This window comes from Pelophylax lessonae (genome assembly GCF_965119305.1).
Source record: "Pelophylax lessonae genome assembly, chromosome: 1".
Taxonomy (NCBI): domain Eukaryota; kingdom Metazoa; phylum Chordata; class Amphibia; order Anura; family Ranidae; genus Pelophylax; species Pelophylax lessonae.
Window position 1 is genome coordinate 147,130,732 of NC_138768.1, and position 25,672 is coordinate 147,156,403.

At 40.2% G+C, this 25,672-nt stretch overlaps 1 protein-coding gene across 2 annotated transcripts in view; it reads right to left on the reverse strand.

The window, feature by feature from the left end:
- Positions 1–23,711: 23,711 nt before the first annotated feature.
- Positions 23,712–25,672, reverse strand: part of HAPLN1 (hyaluronan and proteoglycan link protein 1) — a 169,711-nt gene continuing 167,750 nt past the window's right edge. Inside the window, exon 5 of one of the 2 annotated variants that reach the window (XM_082243913.1) lies at positions 23,712–24,165. In XM_082243913.1, coding sequence (XP_082100039.1) covers positions 23,882–24,165 — 284 coding nt within the window. In that variant the 3' untranslated portion in view covers positions 23,712–23,881. The remainder of the gene's footprint in view (positions 24,166–25,672) is intronic. The other variant, XM_082243912.1, reaches the window with a different exon arrangement.

The window sequence follows — 25,672 nt, forward strand, 5'->3', positions numbered from 1 at the left end:
TTATTGGAATGTGTTACGGGGGGGGGGTCATCAATTGTAATGGTAGGAGTACCCAAGCTTTTCATCAGCTCCTTTATGGGTATTGCTGTTTCCATTAAATATCACATTTTTAAAAAATTAAACTAATGTAAGTACTTGAATTTTTTGTTAATATCAGCCTTTTGTAATCTCAGGAAATTGCAGGTTTATAAAATAATGTATTTCTACTTTAAAAAAGGATAGGTATATACGTTTACTTCACATGCTCTGTTACAGACCAGATTCTTGTCAGATAACAAGTACAGTCTGTAATATTCACTATTGCAGCCTTTAATTTCGCATCAGTTCCATGTTTGGTATAAGTTCATTTTTTAGCAACATTGATGTTGCCTGCAAGCGGCAGGCTTGGTAGAAGGGTGGGTGGGAGGACAAGTGGATTATTAACAGGCATAGAGAGGAATGTAGCTACAGAGGACCAGAGACTGCAGAACTGCTAGCTTATGTTGGATCAGGTGTTATTGGCATTCACAGCACAATGCCAGGTTCCTTCATCAAAGATCTATTACTATTCCCTTTTAGAAAGGGGAATATATATACATAAAAAACATTTGTTTAAAATAGCCACACATGCCTAATTTTCTCCTGTGTAGCCCATGCAGCTCATGGCTGGACTTGGAGTCAGGCTGAGAGTTAAAGCCTGATAACTCAGGCAGCTTACAGCAGTAACACATACCTTTGCTTCAGAAGCAAACACACGTCATGTAGGCTTTCTTCCATATCTTGTAAACCAGTTAATTTAAAAGTTGAAATCAGTACAGCTCTCATAGACCCTAGTGCTGGGTGTTTTGTGTTTCACAAACAAAGCCTGGAACGGTGTGTTTTAATTAGAGAATAAAAGTAAATTTAGCCAAAGAAGTCAACATATTTTTTTTTTTGTTCATGATGGTGGGGAGAATTGCTGAATTTCTACATAATGAATTAATACAGTGGAGTAAAATTACTGAAATCAGTAATTAATGGATGCTATTGAAGTCTTCCAACCTGGAGGCAACTATATCAAATGTCAGGCCAATTAGTAAGAGTAAAGAAAAAAACCAAAATGGCTCACTACAGAGGTAAGTAGAATAAAGTAAAGATCAGCATATAAAAGATTAAAAGAAAACAAAAATAAGTGTAGCTGACAAGAAGTGTATGAAAACAATCTAAAGGGGGGCCAAACACATTATCAGTGTTGCCAAAGCACAGAAAGAGGAGGAACTGGGTAACTCTATTAAGACATGAGACAAAAAACATTTTTTAGTTACATCAGTGAGAATTGAATCATCAAAAAAAAAAAAGTAGGTACAGCACTTATGTTGAGGGAAACCTGGATGTAGCAAACCATTTAAACAAGTTCAGATTCTCAGAAATAAATGACACTATCAAAAATATGTTGGGGATGGGGGGGGGCATGTCTGGCAGGAAGATGGCCGCATAATCCAGAGCTCTAGCAGCCTTACTAATGAGCGGCTACTCAGCGACTAGCAGGAGATGATTATCGGCACCCAGCATTCACATTAGACCCCGGCATACCCAGAGACCAAGCGCTGCAAGCAGAATAAACCGTCTCAGTGGCAGACAGGCTTCTTCCTGGCGGCAGAGGCGAGGGACAGGCAAGATGGCGCCGGTTCCAGCACCAGCAGCACCAGCAGCACAGCCCGATCACACACTGGCTCCCTGTCACAGCCCTGCAGAGTATCTGTCAACCATCCAGACATGGGTGGGTTCTCTCCCCCCTCTACACCCACCAAATGCAGCCCTGCTAAGGCCAGGCAGTGCTGGGAAGAAGGATCCCTTTCTCCCAGCCAGAGCCATGCTGATCATGCTAGCTCTAACCTGATCATGCAGTCAGAAGCCCTCATAGACTCTATCCAGCTACAATAGACCAGCCTATTTTAGAGCATACAATGAAGAATATGTTGCTTGTCTTCAGAAGAACCCTATTCATTGATTTCTCAGAGATGCTGACCTCTTTACAGAACACGGTTCAGTCCCATGATCTAACAATTCAACATGTGGAAACCAAGGCAAGATGGCAGAGCTGTATACTAGGGATAGACCGATATGTTTTTTTCAGGGCCGATTCCGATACCAATATTTTGGTCACAACATATTGTATCCGCTGATATGGGCTGATATTTTGTACATTTAAAGTTTTGAAAAATAAAGACAATTTTTTACACAAATCTGGTACTGAACATGTTAATTTTTGTTTAATTCTTAATGTCTGGCTTGCTGGCACCCTGTGGGGATGGCTGGCTGGCACCCTGTGGTGGGTGGGTGGCTGGCTGGCACCCTGTGGTGGGTGGCTGGCTGGCACAGGGGCTGTGGGTGGCTGGCTGGTACAGGGCCTGTGACTGGCTGGTACAGGGCCTGTTGGTGTTTGGCTGGCTGGTACAGGGCCTGTGGGTGGCTGGCTGGCTCGCTGGTACAGTGCCTGTGTCTTGCTGGCACAGGGCCTGCTGCTGTGGGTGGGTGTATGGCTGTGATACACTCCCATGAGACTAGTCCTGACTCCAGACGAGGCTGTCCAAGGGGAGGGAGGCGGCCTAAGAAGGCAGAATGACGTCACAAAAATATCGGCCAGTTTTGGGCCGATACCGATATATCAGGGAAAGTGCATATCACCCCTCAATATATCGGCCTTGCCGATAATCGGTCTATCCCTACTGTATACAGCACACAATTACCTAGTGGACGCCTACCCAGACCAGGAAAATGAAATTCAGAGATTGCGGACAAAGATTTTATACCTACCTGGTGTCTTTTTTTATAGATCATTGGGCCATAGTTCTGTGAACTTTCAGCTCTTATGGATCTCGGTGTTTAGATGGGAATTTTCCATTTGTATTGTGGATTATACAGCTATCAAATTCTAGGATCTGACTATTGTTTTTACTGGAGGAGGTATGTAACCCAAACCTATATGGAGACCTTCTATATGGGAATTCGTGGGGAGAGAGGTTGTTGTACCCCCCTTCCCTCCCAGATATATCTATGGACCTAGCTGTCCCTTTTTTCCCTTCCCCCCCCTTCAGGGGGATTTTGTACTCTGCATTGAGGGTTTCAAGTTGCAATTGAGGTTACCAGCCCTTCTCCCTAATATATCCCCTATTATATCCCATATGGTATTTTCATCCATACATATATATATATATATATAATATCATCTATATTAGGCTTTTGAGCCTATGCTAATATTATACCACCACTTTTATGATCCACATATATTGGCCTCCCAGCGCCTGCAGAGGAGATATCCCTTCATCTTGTCGGTCCTATTTTGAGGTTAGCATAATTATAGTTGAAAAATGATGCAATATGTATCAATGTATGAATATGAAATATGTGTTTATAATACCGTATTTTCCGGCGTATAAGACGACTGGGCGTATAAGACGACCCCCCTAATTTTCATCTACCGGTAATACTTATACTTAGGTTACCTTGGAGATGTTATACTCGGCGTATAAGACGACCCCCCATTTTTGGGGTATATTTTTGAGGTTCAAAAGTAGTCTTATACGCCAGAAAATACAGTAATTGTAATTTTTGTATTTTCACTATATTCTCTTTAGTGCAGTACCTATTTGGTCTTGGCAAGCCCTGATGAAGCAATGAATGCGAAACGCGTCGGCTTATCCAGGGACCAATAGTCTGCAAAATATATATTATGGCACTTTTCCACTGCAAGTACCGCCTAGTACCGGCTCGGCTCTACTCGGCCCTGCTTGGCCCGGTTTGCTTTTCCACTGCGGTACCGCATGGTATAGTGTCGGAACGGTTCGGTACGGTACGGTATAGGTTTGCTTTTCCACTAAAGTAGTACTAAAGTTAAGTGGGTGGGATAACAACGGGGTGGGTGGGATTCTCTGACCAATCAGTGGCTAGTAGTGACTGCATGCAAAGGATTGTGGGATATGGTACCAGTTTGGTACCTGTTGGAACCACAATCGAGTAGGTACTGTTTTTTCAGAGCCGTACTGTACCGTACCATTCGGTTCCATGCAGTGGAAAAGCAAACCTATACCATACCGTACCGAACCATTCCGACCCTATACCATGCGGTACCGCAGTGGAAAAGCACAAAAGCGTGCCGAGCCGGTACGGTTCTATGCAGTGGAAAAGCGCCACTAGGATCCAGTAGTGTGGTATTTTTGGTACACAGTTATCATACACACACGGACCGGTATATCTTTTATGTACTGTATGTCTTGTTGTCATGTTTTTTATTCTTTTGTAATAAAATGAATATATTTTTTATACATATATGAGTGTTGTATTTGTATTCCTGCAACCACCAGCCTATGCTGGTATAGTCCCGCTTTCTTGGGTCCTCTCTTGGCCCCTACTACCCCTTGTTTTTTGTCTTAGTTTCTTGGGGATGATGGCATACATTTCACGGTATCCGTTTTTTTTGACTTGCGGACAAAGATTGCGGACCTGGAGGACCACTCCAGACGAAATAACATTAAAGCGGAAGTCCAGCCTAACACCTTAAATTCTCCCCTGCAATCAATAATGTGAGTGGAGTTCAACCTTATATTTCAAAATTAAAAAATCCCAGTTTTTCTACCTTTACTTTGCAGTTTTCAGTGCTGTCACATGACTTCAATCCCTCTTCCTGCCGAGTCCAAGAGCAGCAAGTGGGTGTGGTTACTGAAAGCTAGTGACATCAATTCCAGGGAGGGGCACTGTTCCTGTGTTGCCAGTGGGTGTATACAGAATGGGAGGTTCCTGCCCAGTGTTCTCTCATCAGTACGGATGCATTGTACATCTTAACTCATGAGAAAATGAAGAAATAGAAAAGATCCATCCACACAGGACACATGGGGGAGGGGCACATATACAGTATAGCCGTGCTGGGCTTCGAAAAAATACTACCACAGGAGAAGGAAGCTGGACACGGGATTGGGGGAACTGTCAGTGGAGCTGGAAGTGCTCAGAGGTCTCAGCTCACAGTCTACAATGATCAGTACAGGCAACCACACTGTCTACGTTTCCACTAGTGCAACTTGTAATGCGACTTTGGACACACAAAGTCGCATGACAAGTCACAGCCCATTGATTTCAATGGCACCCATTCCCATTTTTGCAACTTTGAAACTCAGCGACTTTGGAAAGGTACCTGTGCTACGTTGATGAATCTTTTGATATGACTTTGATCCAGAGAATGTAAAGTTAGATCAAAGTCACACTCTAAATCGTGCAACTTTTGGGTCACAATAGTGGAAACGTAGACTAAAGCTCAGTTTTTACTAGCACGACTTGGGGCACACAAAGTCGCATGACAAGTCAACGCCCTTTGATTTAAATGGCATCCATTCCCATCTATGCGACTTTGAAACCCAGTGACATTGGAAAGGTACCTGCACTACTTTGGTGCATCTTTTGATGCGACTTTGATCTAGAGAGTGTAAATTTGCATCAAAGTCGCAATCTAAATAGACTAAAGCTCACGTTTCCACTAGTGTGACTTGTCATGCGACTTTGGACACACAAAGTTGCGTGATAAGCCATAGCCCATTGATTTCACCCGTTGGCACCCGTTCCCATCTATCCAACTTTGAAAATAAGCGACCTTGAAAAGGTACCTGCACTATTTGGATGCAAACTTTGATGCAACTTTGATCTAGAGAGTGTAAATTTGGATCAAAATGCACTCAAAGGGGCATCAAAGTCGCACTCCAAAGTCGCACTTTAGCCTAATGGCTACGCTTCTGCTAGTGTGACTCTTAACCACCTCCCATCCGCGCTACAGCCTATGTACGGCTGCAGCGCGGACTCACATTTTCGGGAGGCCGTCTTTATACGGCCTCCCAGAAACAGTCTCCCCGCGCGCTCCCGCGAGCGCGCATCCAGGAAAATCTGTGTCGGCCGTGTCCCTTGGACACAGCCGATCACAGATCGTGGTGAATGGCCAATCACAGCGGCCATTCACCACGTGATCGGACCGTCCAATGAGAGATGATCTCATATGTAAACATATGAGATCATCTCTCATCGCCAGCGCTCCTTCCTCACACGGAGACTGCAGTGTGAGGAAGGAGGAGAGCCGGTCAGCCGCCGGGGACACAGAAGAATGTAATCAGGGCACTGATCACCAGTGCCCTGATTACACAAGGTAAAAAAACATACACTCAGTGCCCACAGTGCCCGCCATCAGTGCCCCCCATCAGTGCCCACAATCAGTGCCCATAGTGCTGCCAGTCAGTGCCCATCAGTGCCTGCTCATCTAGGCACTGATGATCACTGACTGGCAGCACTATGGGCACTGAGTGTGGGCACTGATGGTGCTGCCCATCAGTGCTCATCAGTGCCGCCCATCAGTGCTCATCAGTGCCACCCGTCAGTGTCCATCAGTGCCATCCGCCAGTGCCCATCAGTGCCATCTGCCAGTGCCCATCAGTGCCGCCCGTCAGTGCTGCCTCTCAGTGCTGCCTCTCAGTGCCCAGCAGTGCCACCTCTCAGTGCCCAGCAGTGCCACCTCTCAGTGCCCATCAGTGCCGCCTATCAGTGCTCATCAGTGCCGCCTATCAGTGCTCATCAGTGCCGCCTATCAGTGCCGCCTATCAGTGCTCATCAGTGCGGCATATTAGTACCTCCTCATCAGTGCCCATAAGTGCCACCTCATCAGTGCCCATCAGTGCAGCCTATCAGTGCCCATCAGTGCCGCCTCATCAGCGCACATCAGTGAAGGAGAAAAATTTATTTATTTTCAAAATTTACTCGCAGAAAATAAGAAAAACTTTTTTTTCTTTTTTTTTGTAAAAAATAAAAAACCCAGAGATTATTAAATACCACCAAAAGAAAGCTCTATTTGTGTGGAAAAAATGATAAAAATTTCATATGGGTACAGTGTAGCATAACCGCGCAATTGTCATTCAAAGTGTGAGAGCACTGAAAGCTGAAAATTGGCCTGGATGGGAAGGGGGTTTAAGTGCGACTTTGATTGCAGCTTTGATCCAACTTTATGTTATATCAAAGTAGTGCAGGCACCTTTTCAAAGTACCTGTTTTTCAAAGTGGCATAGATGAGAACGGGTGCCATTGAAATTAATGGGCTGTGACTTGTCATGCGACTTTATGTGTCCAAAGTGGCATGACAAGTTGCACTAGTGGAAATGGAGCCTAAAGCTCCATTGCTAGTAATGAGCAATAGAAATAGATCTGTATCCTTCTAAACTTTCAAAAATGTTCCTTTGTACCTTATTTCTTTCAGATATTGTGCCAGTCATGTGACCTGCCCCCCCCCCCCTCTCTCTCTCTCACTCTCTCAGGAGAAGCTGCTAGTCTAAACGAGGAAAAAAAATACAAAACACAAAAAGGCGCTACTGTTCAGAACATTACAGTAATCCAAAAACACTGTACATGGAATAGCAAGGATGTATTGGGGATATACCAGAAACGTGTGTATAGTCCAGTATATTAAAGTTCATTACATCTAAAGGCGGCCATCCATAGGGACCAGAAGTGGAATCCCAAGAAAGCTGCAAGAAAAAACAAAAGAACAGGAGGCGCCTCTAAGTGTAATCCATAGGGTAAAGTCCTGAATGTGTTATCTGTGTTCCTCCTGAGGAGGCGAGCGCTATCAGGGGGGTCCGACACCATGATGGCTTGAGTCGGCTATATGGTGTGACAGGACAACCGACTTGGCACTGGCAGGTAGGATCCGAAAACGAGGCCTGAAGCGCGGAAAGCCATCCTGGGAAGGGAGATGACATCACCAATGTGTGACGCGTTTCCAAGCTTGCTGGCTGTGATGTAAAATGCAGCAACGCTCCTTCTTCAAAGCAAGGACAAGTCCGCTGATATAGACCCCCCAGGTTATTAATTTCCTTCATCCTGTGAGTTGATTACCACTTGTTTTAATAAATGTTACCCTAAAGATTACACTTAGAGGTGCCTCCTGTTCTTTTGTTTAGTCTAAACGAGGCTATGAAGACAGAAGTGTACTGTAAAAGATTGGAGGGATGGGGGTGGGGCTGAGCAGGTTCTGACATGCCTGTCTAAAAACGCCCGACAACCTTTACGGGAAGTGAAATACAGCTTAGCAAATTCAGATAATAGGAAATAGCCTTGTTGGTGAAGAACAGGAAGAAGCTGTTTGTCCAGCTTAGATAAGACTTTCTAAGCTACACAAGTAGCTAGCCAGAAAATGAATCATATCAAAGATAAAGATATTTAACATACTATTAATAGGAAAAATGTCTTTTTTGACTGGAGTTTTCCTTTAAATTTAGGGGAATACCTGAGTCAGTGGCCCCTGACTGATCTTACCCATATTCTTCAGCCTCATAAAATCCCTCATCCCCTCTCTGTCTGACCTCGAGCTCTGTATAGACAGGGCCCACAGAACTCCCAAACCTAAATTGTTCCCTGACACTGCTCCTACGAATGTACTGGCCGGAATCCATGGATCGCGTAATTATGGCAGCCAAACACAACTCAATTGTGACGGATGAGTTTGCAGGTATCTCTCTATATTCCAATATTTCTAAGCAAATGGTGCTCAACAGGAAGAAGCTCTCACCCCTAACCAAAACATTGCTAAATAATAAAATCCCGTACAAATGGGGCTTCCCCACAAAGCTCCTGGTCACTTGGGCTGGCAAGATGGTCTGTATATTCAGTATTGACAAGGGTCTGCAACTATTCAAGCAATGGCGACTAATCCCTTCTGATGGCCAGTCAGTCTTTCCTCACCCATATGCGAGATTAGAGGAAGAATGGACATGATATCATTTAACTGGGTTCCTAAGCAAGCTAATCCTCTCGGTGCGCACTTCTCCCTTATGTAAGTGTGAGGCCCCCTATCTCTCCAGACCCCCCCCCCCCCCCCCCGCCCTCCGGTATCTTGTAGCAGCTTCGGCTGCCCATGTAACATGCATTTTCCTTTCCTAAGCAGGTTATTTTTATTGTTATGCTGTGTTTTTAATTTTTTCCTATTGTTGCCACTATTTTTTCACCTTATCCACTCATCACACTACCTTTAGGACATGTTACTACTGCCTGGCTTTGACTACTTTTGAGAGTAACCCCGTGTTATCATACCAAAACCATATATGAGCCCTCCCAAATGGATCAAGTCTTGCAAGGTACTGTCCAAGCCTTTAACCCTTATTTCTCCTTCTCCATCTTAAAAAATTAAGATTTATCTACCTTTGAAGCATTACATCTACTTTCACAAATGCCCCTGAAGTTTGTATCTATTAACGCAAAGGGTCTTAACAGTCCCTTCAAAAGAGCTGCTCTATTGAAAGAAACCCACTCCCTTCAAGCTGATATACTTTTCTTTTCTTCAGCTCCACCGCTTTCCACATGTGTATATGGCAAACGGGTCTAAGAAAGCATGTAGTGTTCTCATCGCTATTAAGGACTCTACTTCCTTTAAATGCTTACAGCATATCTCAAACCTGGTTATCTTTCTATGTGGACTTAATAAAAGATTTTCACCTTGATAAATCTTTATACCCCTAATATCAAGCAGAAGAAATGCCTTGCTCTTCTTTTTACCCGAGTTCTGGAACTGCAACAAGGAACACTTATTATAGGAGGGGATTTTAACTCCATTGTTGATCTAGATCTGGACACCTACACCAAGAAAAGACGATCAACACAATCACTTCTCCCATTACTGCATAAGTATGATTTGTAGGATGTCTGGAGATCCCTACATGGTCCTGTAAAGGATTTTACTTTTCTGTCAACACTCCATTCTTATTCTAGGATCGATCTTTTTCTCATGGATAAAAGATCGTTGCTGAACGTACTAAGATCAGACATTGGTATAATATCATGGTGAGATCACGCCTCAATCTTACTGGAATTTGATGATAGTCTCAGTAACTCACCTCCTCCTATTTAGAGATTTATTACCTCTCTTCTGTCTGATCAGTGATTATACCAACATATATTGCAAGCAACAATTTTTTTAACACATTGATACTCCAGAGATTAACTGTTTCACTTTGTGTAATGCCTATAAAGCGTTTATGCGTGGAATTTTGATAAAAGATGGCCTCTAATGTGAGGAAAAAGAGGATGCATCAGGTTGAAGACTTACTCCGCTCACATAGCAAATCTAGAAAAAAGCAAAAAATCCCACCCTGACCACATCTCACTTCAACTTTCCTCCAGGCTAGGCAGAAATTGAGGAACTTACTCCTGTATAAACATAAAAACCTTTTAAAATACCTTAAAGCCACCTCCTTTGGTCTCAGTAATAAAGCTGGTAAGTGGTTGGCGAACAAATTTAAAACCAAACGACTCAAACAAAAAATCCCCTCTATCACTCACCATGTATCACAATGCAACTTAACCAACCCTAAAGATATTGCCAGCAGCTTTAGGGATTATTATCAGGATTTATATGACCTGCGTGCTGATGGCTCAATGCTTCAACCTACTCCTTGCATTATTACTGAGTTTCTCCAAACGGTTAACCTGCCTGCTCTCTCGACAACCCAGCTTGCCTCAATTTCCCAGCCCTTTACCATCCAGGAGATCCATTAAATTATCAAAACCCTACCTATCCTTAAGTCCCCTGGCATGGATGGGTTCTCCAATGAATACTATAGGGAACTATCCAAGCATATTGCCCCTTACTTGTTAAAAGTCTTCAGCCTGGCGGCCTCCTCTGGTTCCTTCCCCTCGGAAATGCTCTAAGCTGTCATCATAATAATTCCTAAGCTTAACAAAGACCTTAAAGTTCCTGCTAATTATAGGCTGATCTCTCTTCTTAATTCTGATGTATAAGTGTATGCTAAACTGCTTGCAACCAGACTTCAAAGTGTTCTAACCTCTATTATCCATCCTAATCAGGTAGGATTTGTACCAGGACACCAAGCTTCCGATGGAACAAGGTGCTTAGTTCATCTTATTTCCCACGCTGAGCTATCTTGAATGCCTTCTCTACTTCTTTCTTTGGATGCGGAGAAGGCATTTGATAGAGTCCATTGGGGGTTCCTTAGATCCGTCCTTAGTAAATTTGGATTTACAGGCTGGATCCAATCTGCTATCTTGTCTCTTTACTCATACCCCTCTGCAAATGTCCTTACCTCGGGAATCTTGTCTACTCCGATTACCATTTCTAACAGTACAAGACAGGGGTGCCCCCTTTATCCTATTATTTTCACTCTTCTTATGGAACCCCTGGCTGAGAAGATTAGTTATAATCCACGAATCACTGGTATTTCCCTAGGTGATAGTGAGCATAATCTCAGTTTATTCGCAGACGACGTTATGCTTATGTTGTCTAACCCTGAGATGTCTCTGCCAGAAGTCCAAGATGCTCTCTCCCAATTTAATGCTGCCTCCCATTATAAATGAAATGTCAATAAATCCCAGATCCTAAATATACATGTCCCACCATCTCTTAAATTGTCTCTAATCAAATGCTTCCCTTTTGTGTGGGCCTCTCACTCCCTTACCTTTTTAGAGATCCAGCTCTCTGATAATATTTACCAGATTTTTCGTTATAACTTTAAACCTTTTCTAGACTCCCTTCCCCAAGCTTTAAATTGTCTACAAGGCTAGAAACTATCCACAGCAGGAAGAATAGCAGCTTTGAAAAGGATTTTGCTCCCCAAACTGCTCTATCTTTTCCTCACTCTTATATTACCCCTGCATAATGGCTTCCTTCTTCCTTCTAACCACTGTTTCAGCGCTTCATTTGGGGTCACAAACCACCACCTAGATGGTCCCTCAACATTATGATGAGACACAGACATAATGGAGGTATGGGTATGCCTAACATAGGCCACTATTATAAAGCCTGTGTTCTGGATCAACTTCGCTATTGGTGGTCCCCCTCTCCACAAAAAATCTGGGCAAATTTGGAATCTGGTACCAACGCTTATGGATCTCTTAGTTCTCTCCTTATTGCATTATGACTCGGGGCCACAGGCTTTATATCCTTCTCTCCGACTGTAACTCAGAGACTCCAAACAGAAGATTACAATCATCTTAAAAAAAACTGTTGCTGAGGTCTCCTGCTGCTATGTGTAATCTGTTTATTAAGGTGTCTTTCTCTCATTGTGCAATTCACCATTGTATGGCTCCTAGCAGTGAATTCCTATTGTTAATTGAGTTACTTATTGTTTTTGTCTGTCTGCTAATCCTCTTTGAGATGTGAATAATTATTATATCCACTTTACCTTGTTACTGAACTATTGTGGGATGTTTATGTTAGCTGTTCATTTGTTGTACTGTTAGATGTACTGATGATATTACTGTTTAACCACTTGCCAACTGCCTGCCACAGATATACTGCGGCAGGCTGGCTCAGCTTTGTGGGAGCACTCCCGGGGGCAAGCCCCCATTAGGAAGCCGCCCCCATTAGGAAGCAGATATACCGGACCCACAGCCACGATTGCTGCCGGGCACCCGAGATTACTCCCTGCTGAAAGAGAACGACGGTCTAATTTTGTAAACACAGCAGACTGTTCTTCTCTCTGGAATGAACACAGAGAGTCTGTGATCCTCCTATTTAGGATCGTAGGTCTCTGTGTTGATTCCACAAGTCCCTCCTCCATACAGTTAGAAAACACTCCCCTAGGCTCACACTTAACCCTTTGATCACCCCTAGGTTAACCCCTTCCCTACCAGTGTCATTGTAACAGTGCATATTTTTAGCACCGATTACTGTGGTGATATCACTGGTCCCCCCACAAAAGTGTCAAAAATGTCAGTTAGGGGTCCGATCTGTCCGCCGCAGTGTCTCAGTTCCGCTAAAAATCGCAGATCGCGGCCATTACTAGTAAATAAATAAATAAATAAAAATGACATAAATTGTTCCCCTAGTTTGTAGACGCGATAACTTTTGTACACACCAATCAAAATATGATTATTGTGATTTTTTTATACCAAAAATATGTAGCAGAAAAGAAATTGGTGTAAAAAGATGAAAAATTAACTGTTTTAATTTTTTTTTTTTTGGGAACGTTATATAGCAGAAAGTGAAAAATATTGTTTTCTTTTCAGAATTGTCGCTCTTTTTTGTTTATAGCTCAAAAAATAAAAATCGCACAGGTGATCAAATGCCACCAAAAGGAAGCTCTATTTGTGGGAAAAAAAGGACATATATTTTATTAGGGTACATCGTCGCACAACTGCGCAATTGTCAGTTAAAGTGAAGCAGTGCCGAATCACAAAAAATTGCCTGGTCATTAAGGGGGCAAACCTTCTGGTCCAGAAGTGGGTAAAGTTTACATTGTTTAGGATAATGTCACCAAGCTCTTATCTGATTTTGTGTGGTATAAATTCTGTGTGAGTTTTCAATAAAGGGTTACAGTTTGCACCTAAGCTAGCTAGTGTTGTCTATTTCTTGTGTGCAATTCTCAATTATAATACCTGGTTCCTGGTTCCAGAGTGGAGAAAGCTGTATCTTGGCAGAGGCACCCATGCTGCGTGCCAGGAGGTTCATCACATAAACCCTTAAATATACAGAGTGAAGGGACTATCCACAGGTTAAACACAAAGATGAAACAAATCCTTCTACATAAATTGTACCTGTTTATATGCAGTCTTCTCTACCTCTGTTCAAAGTGCAGATTTTATGAAGCTTGTCCGAGTGTTCAGAAAAAAAGGGGAAGGGAGCTAAAATTACACACTGCAGAGCTCAGTGAGGAGAACTCTGAGAGCTGATTGGAGGGAAGGGCCCCCCGCAAAGAGACACATTCCCCTTCACACAGCACACAGAAAAAGAGCTGAGGCTATCAATAACAGTCTGTGTGCTGAAGATCCCTCCCCTGTCACCTTTTTCTCGGATATTATACTTTGCGCTCTTAAAGAACGCACTATAGAGGGATATGATTTCATGTCTGGGGTTTAGAACCTTCAATGCTGACAACGCAGCTCAATTCACCCGATTTGAAAAAGCCCTTATAGTGTTTACCTGAAGCTGAATGGCACTATTAACACTGCAGGGCCTGCATGTTCAAGGCTCTCTATCTATATGGCTACCAGCATATATATATATATATATATATATATATATATATATATATATATATATATATATATATATATATATATATATATATATATATATGTGTGTGTGTGTGTGTAGCATACTAATCTGGAAAAGGAAGAAAACAAATTTTTTTTTTAAACCTGGTTCTAAAGCCTTAAGGTAAAAAACCTTATGTGCTACAGGATCTTCACCCTTATACTTATCCAAGCCCGATTTCAATATGGTGATGTGTCTGAGAGCAGTGTCTCTCTCTGCTCTCTCCCTCCTCACATGGCAGATTGATAGCAGTGGGAGCCATTGTCTCCGGCTGCTGTCAATCAAATTATGTGAGAAGGAAGCAAAGGGGTAGGGATGAACCACACTGTTTGTGTTTATAGATGCAGACAGAACAGTTTAGGATCAAGCCCGTCTGAGTACTTTAATAAAAATCAGCTTTCTATACTCATCGAAGAGCAGGAGCTAGGAGTACAGGCAGGGAACCCCAAAAGAAGAGGACTGGGGCTGCTCTGTGCAAAAATATTGCACAGAGCAGGTAAGTATGACATGTTTATTATTTTAATAAAACAATCACGTCAACCTGGGTTGAATCTCAAACTAAGCAGACCATTTTTGTCAACTGTTGGTACTGCATAGAACAATATGGATCTCATAAAATCATTCAATAAACATCAAAAATCAATATGGCATTTTATGCCTTATGATGGCAGCTGTTTACATAATATTTTTTTACTACTCTTGTATAGGATCATTTTCCCAGTTTTACAAAATGCAGATTTTTTTTTATTATGAAAATCCATAAGCATGCAGAAGATTATTAAAAGCATAGAAAGAATGCTAAAGGACAGATTGTTTCTGCTGATCTCGCTGTATTTTCAGAGAACTTTTCCATTTTTATTTTTCTGGTTGTGCAGGTTTTTGGAATACTATCCATTGTTAACTTTTAGCTGTATCAGTAAACCATGCAGATGATGCATGTAATATCTCCTGAAACAAGTGCTTCTGCAGCACAATCATTAATTGCTTTAGTGACATTTATTCAAAGAGAGCATGTAACAGCTTCAGACATTAAAGTGTGCCGAATGAACATTTTCAAATATTCAGCACAAATGTTTCTTTAGACTGCACCTATTATTTCAGTTCTCCCAGTTCCTCTCGGTACTCTAAGATCCTTGCACAGTAAACTCCTAATGTTTTTCACATATTCTGTCAACGGTAAAAGAAAGAAAAGTAACCTCTTCTTATTTTCGGATGAACTTATCTCTTCAAGTTTTAGTTGCTCTTTTACATAAAATAGCTTGTCATTTTTATTTACTGGCCACTTTTTTAGGGTATAAGTTCATTACTGTATATATAAGTGGTACTTATGCTTGAAAAGTTAAAAAAAACTGCATCCTGTGGATAAAGTTAAAGCAAAAATCCAGGTAAACATCTTAAATATACTTTTAAAATACATACGGTATACTCTGGGATTCGTAAAGAGTGTCATTAGAAATTTGTATCCTAGCCATGAAAAAAATGGTACAGCTTGAAATAGATTTATGTAACTACCAGTGAGGTGTATATAAAGCTGTTGCAGAATTTTGTCTCAAACATACTCACAAATGCAACACAATTTACTCCAAACATGGAAAAGGTCTTACTTACATTCGCTTTTCTCATCGCCGACATGGTAGTATTTCTTAATCACTTTGTTGCAGCCATAACAGAATATAACAGTGTCACACATAAGATCTAAATGGATTTTTCTCATACGTTTGAAATAGCAAGAAAAATGACTCACAGCTTTCATTTTTTTGGTGAAGAATTTTCTTATATGGTCATAACGCCAGAAAACTGGCCAGAAATTTTATTGAATTTCCCCCATAATGTTTACTAGTTTACCTAACGAGGGTTATTAGTTTTGTATTGGAATTCAGCTACCTATGACACTTCTCCTCCAGCCTCCAGTGAATACCCATCATTACCTCTGTCCATTAAGCATAGACTGACCCAGGAAACAGTTTGCCGGCCCATAAAATACTAATGGCAAAACACAAAGAAACATCTCACTGCTTAGTAAAGATGTGTACATCATAAGACTGTTTGTCCCTATAAACCCCCATCCCCTTTAATTCAGCATTACTGAGGCTGGTTTGGTGATGTCACAGTTTCTTCTTCTTGATGTCTGGTGGTGGTGGGCAATGTTTATTGTTGTAATATTTAGTGTAGCAGTACTTGCCAAAAAAAACAGAAGAGAGCACAAAGCCGCTGTAGTGTAACTTGGCTTTAATGTGGTGAAGTTAAAAACACTACAATGGTCAAGCTCCCATTGTGTAAAGATAGATACAACATACGGATTCCATTGTGGTCGCACTCCTAAAACGGTGAAAGTTCAACCTTGCTGCCTAGCTACTTGACCAATGTAGTGTTTTTAACTTTACCATATTAAAGCCGAGTTACACTAGGGTGGCTTGCGCTCTGTTCTTTTGTGTTTTTGTCTAGATGTGTTCCTGTTACCCAGAGGATTCATAGAGAGGAGCAGCACCCTTTGACATGTCTAACTATCACCAATAGCCAGCTAGAGGGTTATACCAAACTGCTGCTAGCTTTTATTTTTTATTTTGCTAACATCTGCTAGTTTTTTCTTTTGTGTGTATTTTTTGTACTTTGGTGCCAGCCCAGTGTGATGACGTAAGCCCCGAAGGTGTGCCCACTAGATGAGCATGGATGTTTCAGTAAATAAAATGAATCTGTTCAGTTGGGTATTCACGTTATCAAATTGATTATGATAGATGTAAACACAGCAATTTTCAAATATAATGAATTTGGCTTGTTGAGTCCATAGACCATTAAATACTAGGAACACTGCATACAGGCAACTTATAAAGGCAACCCAAACCCTACAGAACACAGTAAAATATTTCTAATTTGTCAACATTAGGGATGAGCCGGCAGTTCAGTCCAAACCTAGATTCGGGACAAACTTTGGCTGTTTTGGCATTCATATGAAAACCCAACCTTTTACCTGTTTGGCTGCCTGTTTGTCGGGAGCCAAAAATCTTATATAGAAGAGGTATTTATGCATATTACAAATGGCATGACAATTCTGTTTCTACATATGACAGACAGTATTCCTCTGTCACTGGTTGCTCAGGAAGCAGCGACTGCTTACATGAACCTTAGGAACTGCTGACATTACTGGGAATCCTCAGCCACATAATAAACAGGGGGGTGGGGAGGACAACAGTGACATTAATGCCCAAATAAGGCCATATTTGGTAATTAATGTGACCAATATTCCCGATTCTTCCCTTATATAGCTGATTCCAGGTCAAGGAACTCTCATTCAACTTTAAATGCCATTGAAATTGGTCTTGTGAGTCATCTGTTTTTTTTTTTTTTTCTCCGGTGAGTCAGCAAGCAAGAGGCATCGTGATTGAGGATGGATTTACAATGAGAGACATTTTTGGCGATTTTTATTTTTTAATAAAGGATTTGTAAAATTTTTGGGTGTCTTTATTTCTAGGTGACTGATGGGATTTTCAGGGATAGCTAGGGTGCATGCTCCGATTAAGGGTCTGACACTGTAAATGTCAGTGCTTTAAATAAAAATCACTGCTCCCAACCACATTCCATTTTTAAATATTTTTTTCTCCATTGATACATATTCCCCAGGGCAGTGTCAACCTCTATGCTTTTTTTTTTTACACCCCCTTGTCTTTTAGGCTCCTCTTCTCGGGTCCCTTGTCGGCCCCTCCCTCCTGCCAAGTGCCCCCACAGCAAGCAGCTTGCTAAGGGAGCGCCGGAGTCAAGCCGCCCCACCCCGTTTCCCCACCCCCTTTCTCTTCTCATTGGCTCACTGACTTTGATTGACAGCAGCAGGAGCCAATGGTGCCATGTGGTCTCCACCAATGAGGAGGGGAGTCCCAGACAGCCAAGTCTCTAGTGCAATATCGCTGGGTCTAGATGGGGCTCAGGTAAGTATTAGGGGGGCTGATGGGGGTTATTTTAATGCATAGAATGCATTAAGATAAAAAAAAAACCTTCTGCCTTTACAACAACTTTAAATGAACAAGTTGAAGTTAGAAGCTGATTGGCTACCATGCACAGCTGCACCAAATGCTGCACTCTCCAATTTTAGTAAATCTCCCCATATGAAGATAATATCTTTAATGGGAGTTTACCTAGGGCTGAGATTTGGGTTTGCCACCAGCAAAGGTCCATGGAAAATCCCCAGGAATCACAAAGACTGTGAATTGTAAACTTTTGTATGAAAACTTGCAGGATACTTTACAGAAATAGGGAAACATGTATAATGTAATGTATAGCCTTTGTCCCTGGTCAGCTCACTCACAAGATCCAATAGTTTGAAGGAATAGATAATCCAGCAGCCACATTGTCAGTGTGTGTTGAAGCTGGCAAAGAGAACTATCAGTGTAGGGAAAGATACTGTGTTTTATTTTTTATTTTTTAATTCATGCTATTTGTGCACATACAAATGGCAGCACCTGGATTCCCATGCATTTTGTTTGACAATAGCTTGCTTATTAGCCCTACAAATTGCCAGGACTGAATAGCACAATTTAAACCCTCTTAAACTTCAATAGGGTTCCCTGCAATAATTTCAAGCAAGATTCAGAAAACTGTTCTCAAACTCAAGCAGAATTGCCCAACCCTACTTACAACCTCTGACCCGAAAGCTGCAGGACCATAGAGTGTTCACTTATCCACTGTGCTGCCCCAAAGCTATCTTTCCATTAAGTAGTAACCATAAAGCTGATAAGGAGTCAATTAGAAATATGCCTTCGGCTCTTCTGCTGAAAAAAGTTTTAGTGTGTTTGGAAGTGTCATGTTTTTGTTCTGTGTACCTTCATCTTGGTTGCACATACCCATGACAGTGCTGGAGGGTAAGTGGGTAGATAGATTTTGGTGCATAGTCAGTATCTCAGTTCAATACCACCATATATGGCACTCTTTCACAAAATAACTGTTTATAGAGAACTTGAGAGTTTGAGCTGAAATGCTATAGGAGGTGGCATTGGTATTGGCAATTGGTTACCCTGATTTCCATGAAATGTGGGATGATAACTTTGGAGTTAGACTTAAGATGAGAAAAAATTGAGTTATGCAGTTCAATATATAAGTTTAAAGATCACCAGAATAATTTGCTATAGAGGTAGCTAGATCACAATAAGGGTAAACACGTACATTTTAAGAAAAGAAAACATAGCCCAAAATATAAAATAGTTGTAATTTATTGTCACATTTTTTTTAGTACAATTCATTTTTACCCTGCAGCACCACGGTCTTCTCAATTGTAGAGCAAGTCTATTTCTCTTTTTTTTTTGCATATATTAAGAATTATTCCATTATCCTGATACATCCAGCTTTATGGCCCCTAATATACCTAAAGTCCATATTTTTCATTTAAAATTGGTTAGTTTGCTTATTGTTTTTTTTTTTTTTTTTTTTCATATAATGAAAATACAGCACCCAACAACCTTTTTGTGTATTACAGAATTTGCCTTGCAGTGGGCCCCTATGTCAATGTTCCTTCTCTATCTTTCGTACCAGCATGTTTTCCTTGTTTAAGCTCTACTTGTGATTTATCATGTGCCCTAGATGATCGCACAAAGAAATTCTTTGGAAGGGGAATTGTACTGAAACAGTATATTTGCTAGGCATTCAAACCTTAATATTACTTGCTGTCCATATAGGGACATAAATATAGATTATGGCAGTAAAGTAAGGGCATCTGACCCCTGAGTAGAGCTTAATAAATACTAAGATTTCAAATAATTAGCACCCCATTTACAGACTTCAGCCTGTTTTACTTTTGAAAAGTATATATATATAAGGTGATTTAGTCAAGTGTGTGTTGTACTTCAGCTCAGAAAAAAATAATAATAATTTTATATATATATATATATATATATATATATATATAGTGGTGTGTGTATTCAGTAGACATTCCTTTTATGTTATTGCTATTGGCAGTCAAAGACCTCAATTTAGTAGACTGTTTTCACTTTTACTTTTTCATGTCATAAGATGAATTTTCACTTATCTTAGGTGGAGCATCACTTTGCAAAGAATATACACAAGGACACAAGGAAAATATTGATTTTTGTTCACCACGGCTTGGATAAATGAAGTCAGCACAACTTCACCTCGTTCACCAAGCTAAAGGAAATGTATTTTTGCAAAGAGTACATTTTCTTAACTTGGTGATTGAGATGAAGTTGTGCTGTCATGTGCAAGCAATTATCCTGCTTTCTAATTCTCTTTGTACACGATTTCCCTTTGCCTAACTTAATTTACAAACATAAGTGAAAATTCAGTTTAGAAGAGAACATACACTACTCTTTTAGTACATCGACCACATAGAAACTTTAATTATGACTTGAATGTGCCATACTGTAGTGCTGACCAAGGTTCTTAACCTTGACTTCGTCTGTTAGATTGTAGTCCTGGCTTTCTGCTTCAGGGCACACACTTCACCAACTGTTCTGGTGTTACTTCTCACTATTTATGATCAAACTTACGTCTTTGTGTAACTCCAAGCTAGTAAGTATCATGATAATAAGTAGTGTCAAATACATCTAAAGACCTTGACTAACATAGCAATGGAAGTAAAGCCAGATGCTCAAATATTCAAACAAATGGAGGAGGAGGAGGGGCAAACTTCCCACTTGATTTGGTATTTACTGTGAGGCAGTAGGCAACCTCTAAAAACAATATGGTTAGAAATTGTTGGATATGTTTACTTTTTCCTTATCCTAAACTAGTTTTTGAAGACAACACTGGTTCTCTAAGCTGAAGTACAACTTACAATAATAAAGTTGATCAGTAATTCTGATAAAGCAGCCAATCCAACATAACAAGAGGCTGCAAATGCAATTTTGCTCAAGTGTTACCAAATTCAGAGCCTTAATTCTAGTGTGCTCACCATGCAAACTGCTAAGCTCAGCTTTAGATTCACAGTTCTGACAATGCAAAGTAAGAGCCTACTATTGGCCAATAAAGCATACACATTGTACTGAGGGATGGGTGGGGCATGCAAAAGCTCTGACTTTCAGGCTTAAATTACAATTTGTATATTAAAACAAGAAATCCGAGGGAAATTAGGAGGACATTGTAAGGTGACTCTGTTGGTTTGACTGCTTTATCACCATCACAAGATTTAGTTAAACAAATCTTCTAGTAAAGCTATACTGAAAATTGTGTAACACCAGCAACACTGTCTAAAAAAACATGTTGCTACTAAAATAGTTTATTTTTACTCTTTTTTAACATAGAGTGCATCCAGAAAGTATTCACAGTGATTCACTTTTTTCACATTTTGTTATGTTACAGCCTTATTCCAAAATAGATTAAATTCATTATTTCCCTCAAAACTCCACAAACAATACCCCTTAATGACAATGTGAAAGAAGTTTGATTGAAAACTTTGCAAACGTATTAAAAAAAAAAAATATATATCACATGTACATAAATATACACAGCCTTTGCTGTGACACTTAAAATTGGGCTCAGGTGCATCCTGTTTCCACTGATCATCCTTAAGATGTTTCTACAACTTGATTGGAGTCCACCTGTGGTATATTCAGTTGATTGGACATGATTTGGAAAGACACACACCTGTCTATATAAGGTCCCACAGCTAACAGTGCATGGCAGAGCACAAGCCAAGCCATGAAGTCCAAGGAATTGCCTGTAGACCTCCGAGACAGGATTAGACAGTGGCCCAGGCAGAGAAACTGCCCAAAACTAGGTGTGCCAAGCTTGCAGCATCATACTCAAAAATACCTGAGGCTGTAATTGGTGGCAAAGGTGGTTCAATAAAATATTGAGCAAAGGCCGTGAATATTTATGTACATGTGATTTGTTTCATTTTGTATTTTAATACATTTTCAAAGATTTCAAACAAACTTCTTTCATGTTGTCATTATGGGGTATTGTTTGTAGAATTTTAAGGACAATAATGAATTTAATCCATTTTGGAATAAGGATGTAACACAACAAAATGTGGAAAAGTGAAGTGCTATGAATTCTTTCCGGATGCACTGTATATAAACAAAATAGAAATGTGATGGAATCTGTTATGCCTGAATTATTAGCAATACATCCTATGTTTATTTACTAGATTTTTTAGATTAAACATTAATTTGTGCTTTACATAGCTGCAAGAGAAAATGTACTCTGTAGTTTGAGAATTTAGTTCCATATTTTACCAATTGTTAAAACATTACCCAACTTCATGAATCCTTAATATATGCCTTGGCATGTGTTTCTATTTTTTAAACTTCAGTAAAGCTGGCTTTTTAAATATGGACCTATGGTGATTTTTTTTTTTTTTAAGATATCAAGTTAATATTCTGCATGCTTACAGTATGTTGGATATTTGTTAGTTGCATTATACATACATTCAGTAAACTTAAAGTTTCCATCAGATGCTTTTAAAATGACTCACAAAAAACACAAGCTGCACGTTAAGGGCAATATTATACAACTAAGAGTATTTTTGCAATACTTTTGAGAGCTGGAAGAAAGCAGATCAGTTATATATTCTTACCTAGTTATTCACTGAAATGTTAGGGATACATTTATAAATAAAATGAAATCAAAATGGAAAGTGTGCTTCTAGAAAGAAATTTCAGTGACAAAAGAAAAAAAAACATTGCATACTCTCTTGTGCATTACATGCTCAACAAAATTTGACATACTACAACAATATTCTAAAATAATACACCACTGACATTGGGGAGGATCAAGTGATGACTGTAATTGTGCCCTTTATATATTTTTCATTCTAATTTTGTAGGCTTTTGAATGTATACATATAAATTATATATCTGTTATTTATACGTATAATGTATGTTTATTGTTGACCTACTGTGTAGTTAGACCTGTGCTGTTAGAGTTGAGGAAAAACATGTATTGTATAATTGGGGTTAACTGGAAGCTGTGCTCATTTTCAATAATTTCTCATGAATTCTAAATATGAAAAATATTAAATATATATTATTAAAGACAATAATAATTAAAGACTAACATATAATAAACTTTGCTATATCATTTTGAGTATGTGTTTGTTCTGTCCAGCAGTTCACATGGAATAACTGCCCTGAGTAAATGCTATATATCTCTTAACAAACAGCCACTGCTGTTTAACTAATCCATGAAAGTTTGCCAACTGTAACTGTAACTCAACACTTTTTAGGCGTCATTGAACTGAATTAAAAACAAAAAAGGGTTCATTCATTAATTATGCAAACATTCATCAATGTTTCATACACAATAAAAAATACAGTTTAACTGCTAAGATTTTTGCTGTGCTTCTAATGACATCACTGTTTTTTTTTTTTTTTTTTTCCATTGCTTTATAATATTAAAACAAACCAAGTTCAAAGCAAATACAGTTTATATACTATTGTTTTATATTAGCTGTCCTATTATGCATAAGCAGACACTGCCAGCACCTAAATTGAACCCGATGATCTACTTTCTGCAGTGCATTTTAAAATATCATTGTATAAACTTTTACATTTTTTTTTATACACTTCTATTTGGAGTTATCTTACTTTCCTCAGTAAAGATGAAGCAATCATCAAGCTATGGCATGCCCCATTCATTAAACTACTAGATATGGTTTGGTATTACTGTGTAACCATTACGCTTTCATTTAAAATATATTTTTTTTAAATTGTAACTTGAAGAAGTGTCATAAAAAAAAACAAAACAAAAGAAAGCCAATGACATAATTGTATGACAATGTTTTTACAGTAAGTAAAAAGGTTTATCACAGTTTTTTATAGCTTGCATGAGTTCACTTTCAAAATACAACTTTCCCTTTTTTTCTTTCAATTACTTTGTTAATACTGGTGGGTGTTCTCAGGTTGCTATAGTTCTATGCTTTATAACAATAAACACCGTATAGCTTGTGTTTTTTATCTGGGAAACCAACAAAGCGCACAGCTGCTTCATTGGGACTACAGCGTCGTCGTGGTTTTGAGATTGGGTAACGAACACTACCATCAGCCAACCATCCTCCATCACAGCGATCATAGCCAAGTAGCTTCCATGCTGCATACATCTGGCCTACTTTAGCGATCTGAGCACCATCATTGATACAGGCTTGTACAGCTTCATCATAAGTCAGCTTCACTGGATGTATTAGGTAATAGAAACGACCTAGGAATAAAAATAAAGTCATATATTGTTTGTCAAAAACACATTTCAGAAAAATGCTCCTCATCGATTACAATTCATTTTAAAATGCTTATTGGGATCTCTTTCAGTAAAATGCACCCATTTGAGAACAATGTTCAATATTTACTACAGTTCATTCCTTCACCGACCACAGACTTCAATGGGGTATGCCATACAATTGTCAAACTTCAAGCAAGAATTGCAAAGCTGCTGTGTTCAAAACCCAAACAGATATGTTCTTTCCTACTCACAATAACCTATAGAAAAGAATTAGCTTTCATGACAGCATAACCAGACTATTCAAAAGGAAACTGAAGCAAATACCTAGGGCCTGATGGATGCTCAAGTGGACCAGCTATATCGTTCATACTTCTTAAGTAAACCAGGAAAATCAGTCAATTAGGCAAAGCTGTACTCCATAAGGGACGATGCACACAAGCAGTTGGTGTCTGTGTTGCTATGGCTATTTTAGTGATTTTTAAATCATAAATATATGTATTAATATTTAAGTAACAATGTATTATGTCTAGAACCTGGACTTTGTCTATTTATATGCTAATTTACCAATCTGCTTTCGTAGAATTTTTGGAACAGGAAGTGATGTTGGCAGGAAGTAGGATAAGGGAACAAAGTGTCAAGGTCTTACCTTGCTCCCCTGTTGGCGGCCATCTTGGCCATGCGCAGACTGCTGTAAACTCTGATTGAATCATTACTTGCCAGCTGCCTGGTTGTCACACAGAGATGATGCTGCATGCCTGACCATATCTATCACCTGACGGGTTGCAGTTTTTGGCCTTGCGTTTGTGCTCCAAGGTGCATCTTTGCTAGCAGTCTTCTGTTCTCCGTGCTCCTCCGTGTATGACCTGGCTTGGCTGATGATTCTCCTGCCTCTCGATCCTGCATCGACAGACGACCCGTCATTGGTAGACTACATGCTTTTGGACTCGACCTTAGCTTTGATGACTACCCGTTTCTGGATTTGACCCCGGCTTGTTCCTGCTCCCACTTCTTCACTCTTGCTGTGCATTTATTGTTGTTTGCTCCGAAAAAAAAACTGCTTTATTTTACCTGCATCCCCATGTGGTCTGGTTTCCTTTTACCCTGACAGTATGCAAGGGCCACGAATCCTGACATGCAGGTGATCCTATGCTCCCCATGCTGGTTACCAGGCTCAATCAACAAGATCACCTTTTGGGTCAGTTTGTTCAGGAGTTGCAGACATTGCTTGCAGACGGTGCTGCTAGGCCAGCGGTACCCCCTATTGTTGCACCTGCTGCTGCTCCTATTGCCGCTCCTGGTCCAGTTCCAGCTGGAGTGGCTGTTACCAGAGGGATGACTGGTTCAGCCCCACTTCCGTAACACGATGGGCTGAACCGAGTCAGTGCCGTGGCTTCCTAAACCAAGTGGCCGTTTATTATGAGATGGTTCTTCAGGCATTTCCTTCTGACAGGTTCAAGGTGGGCTTCCTAATCTTGTTGATCTCGGACAA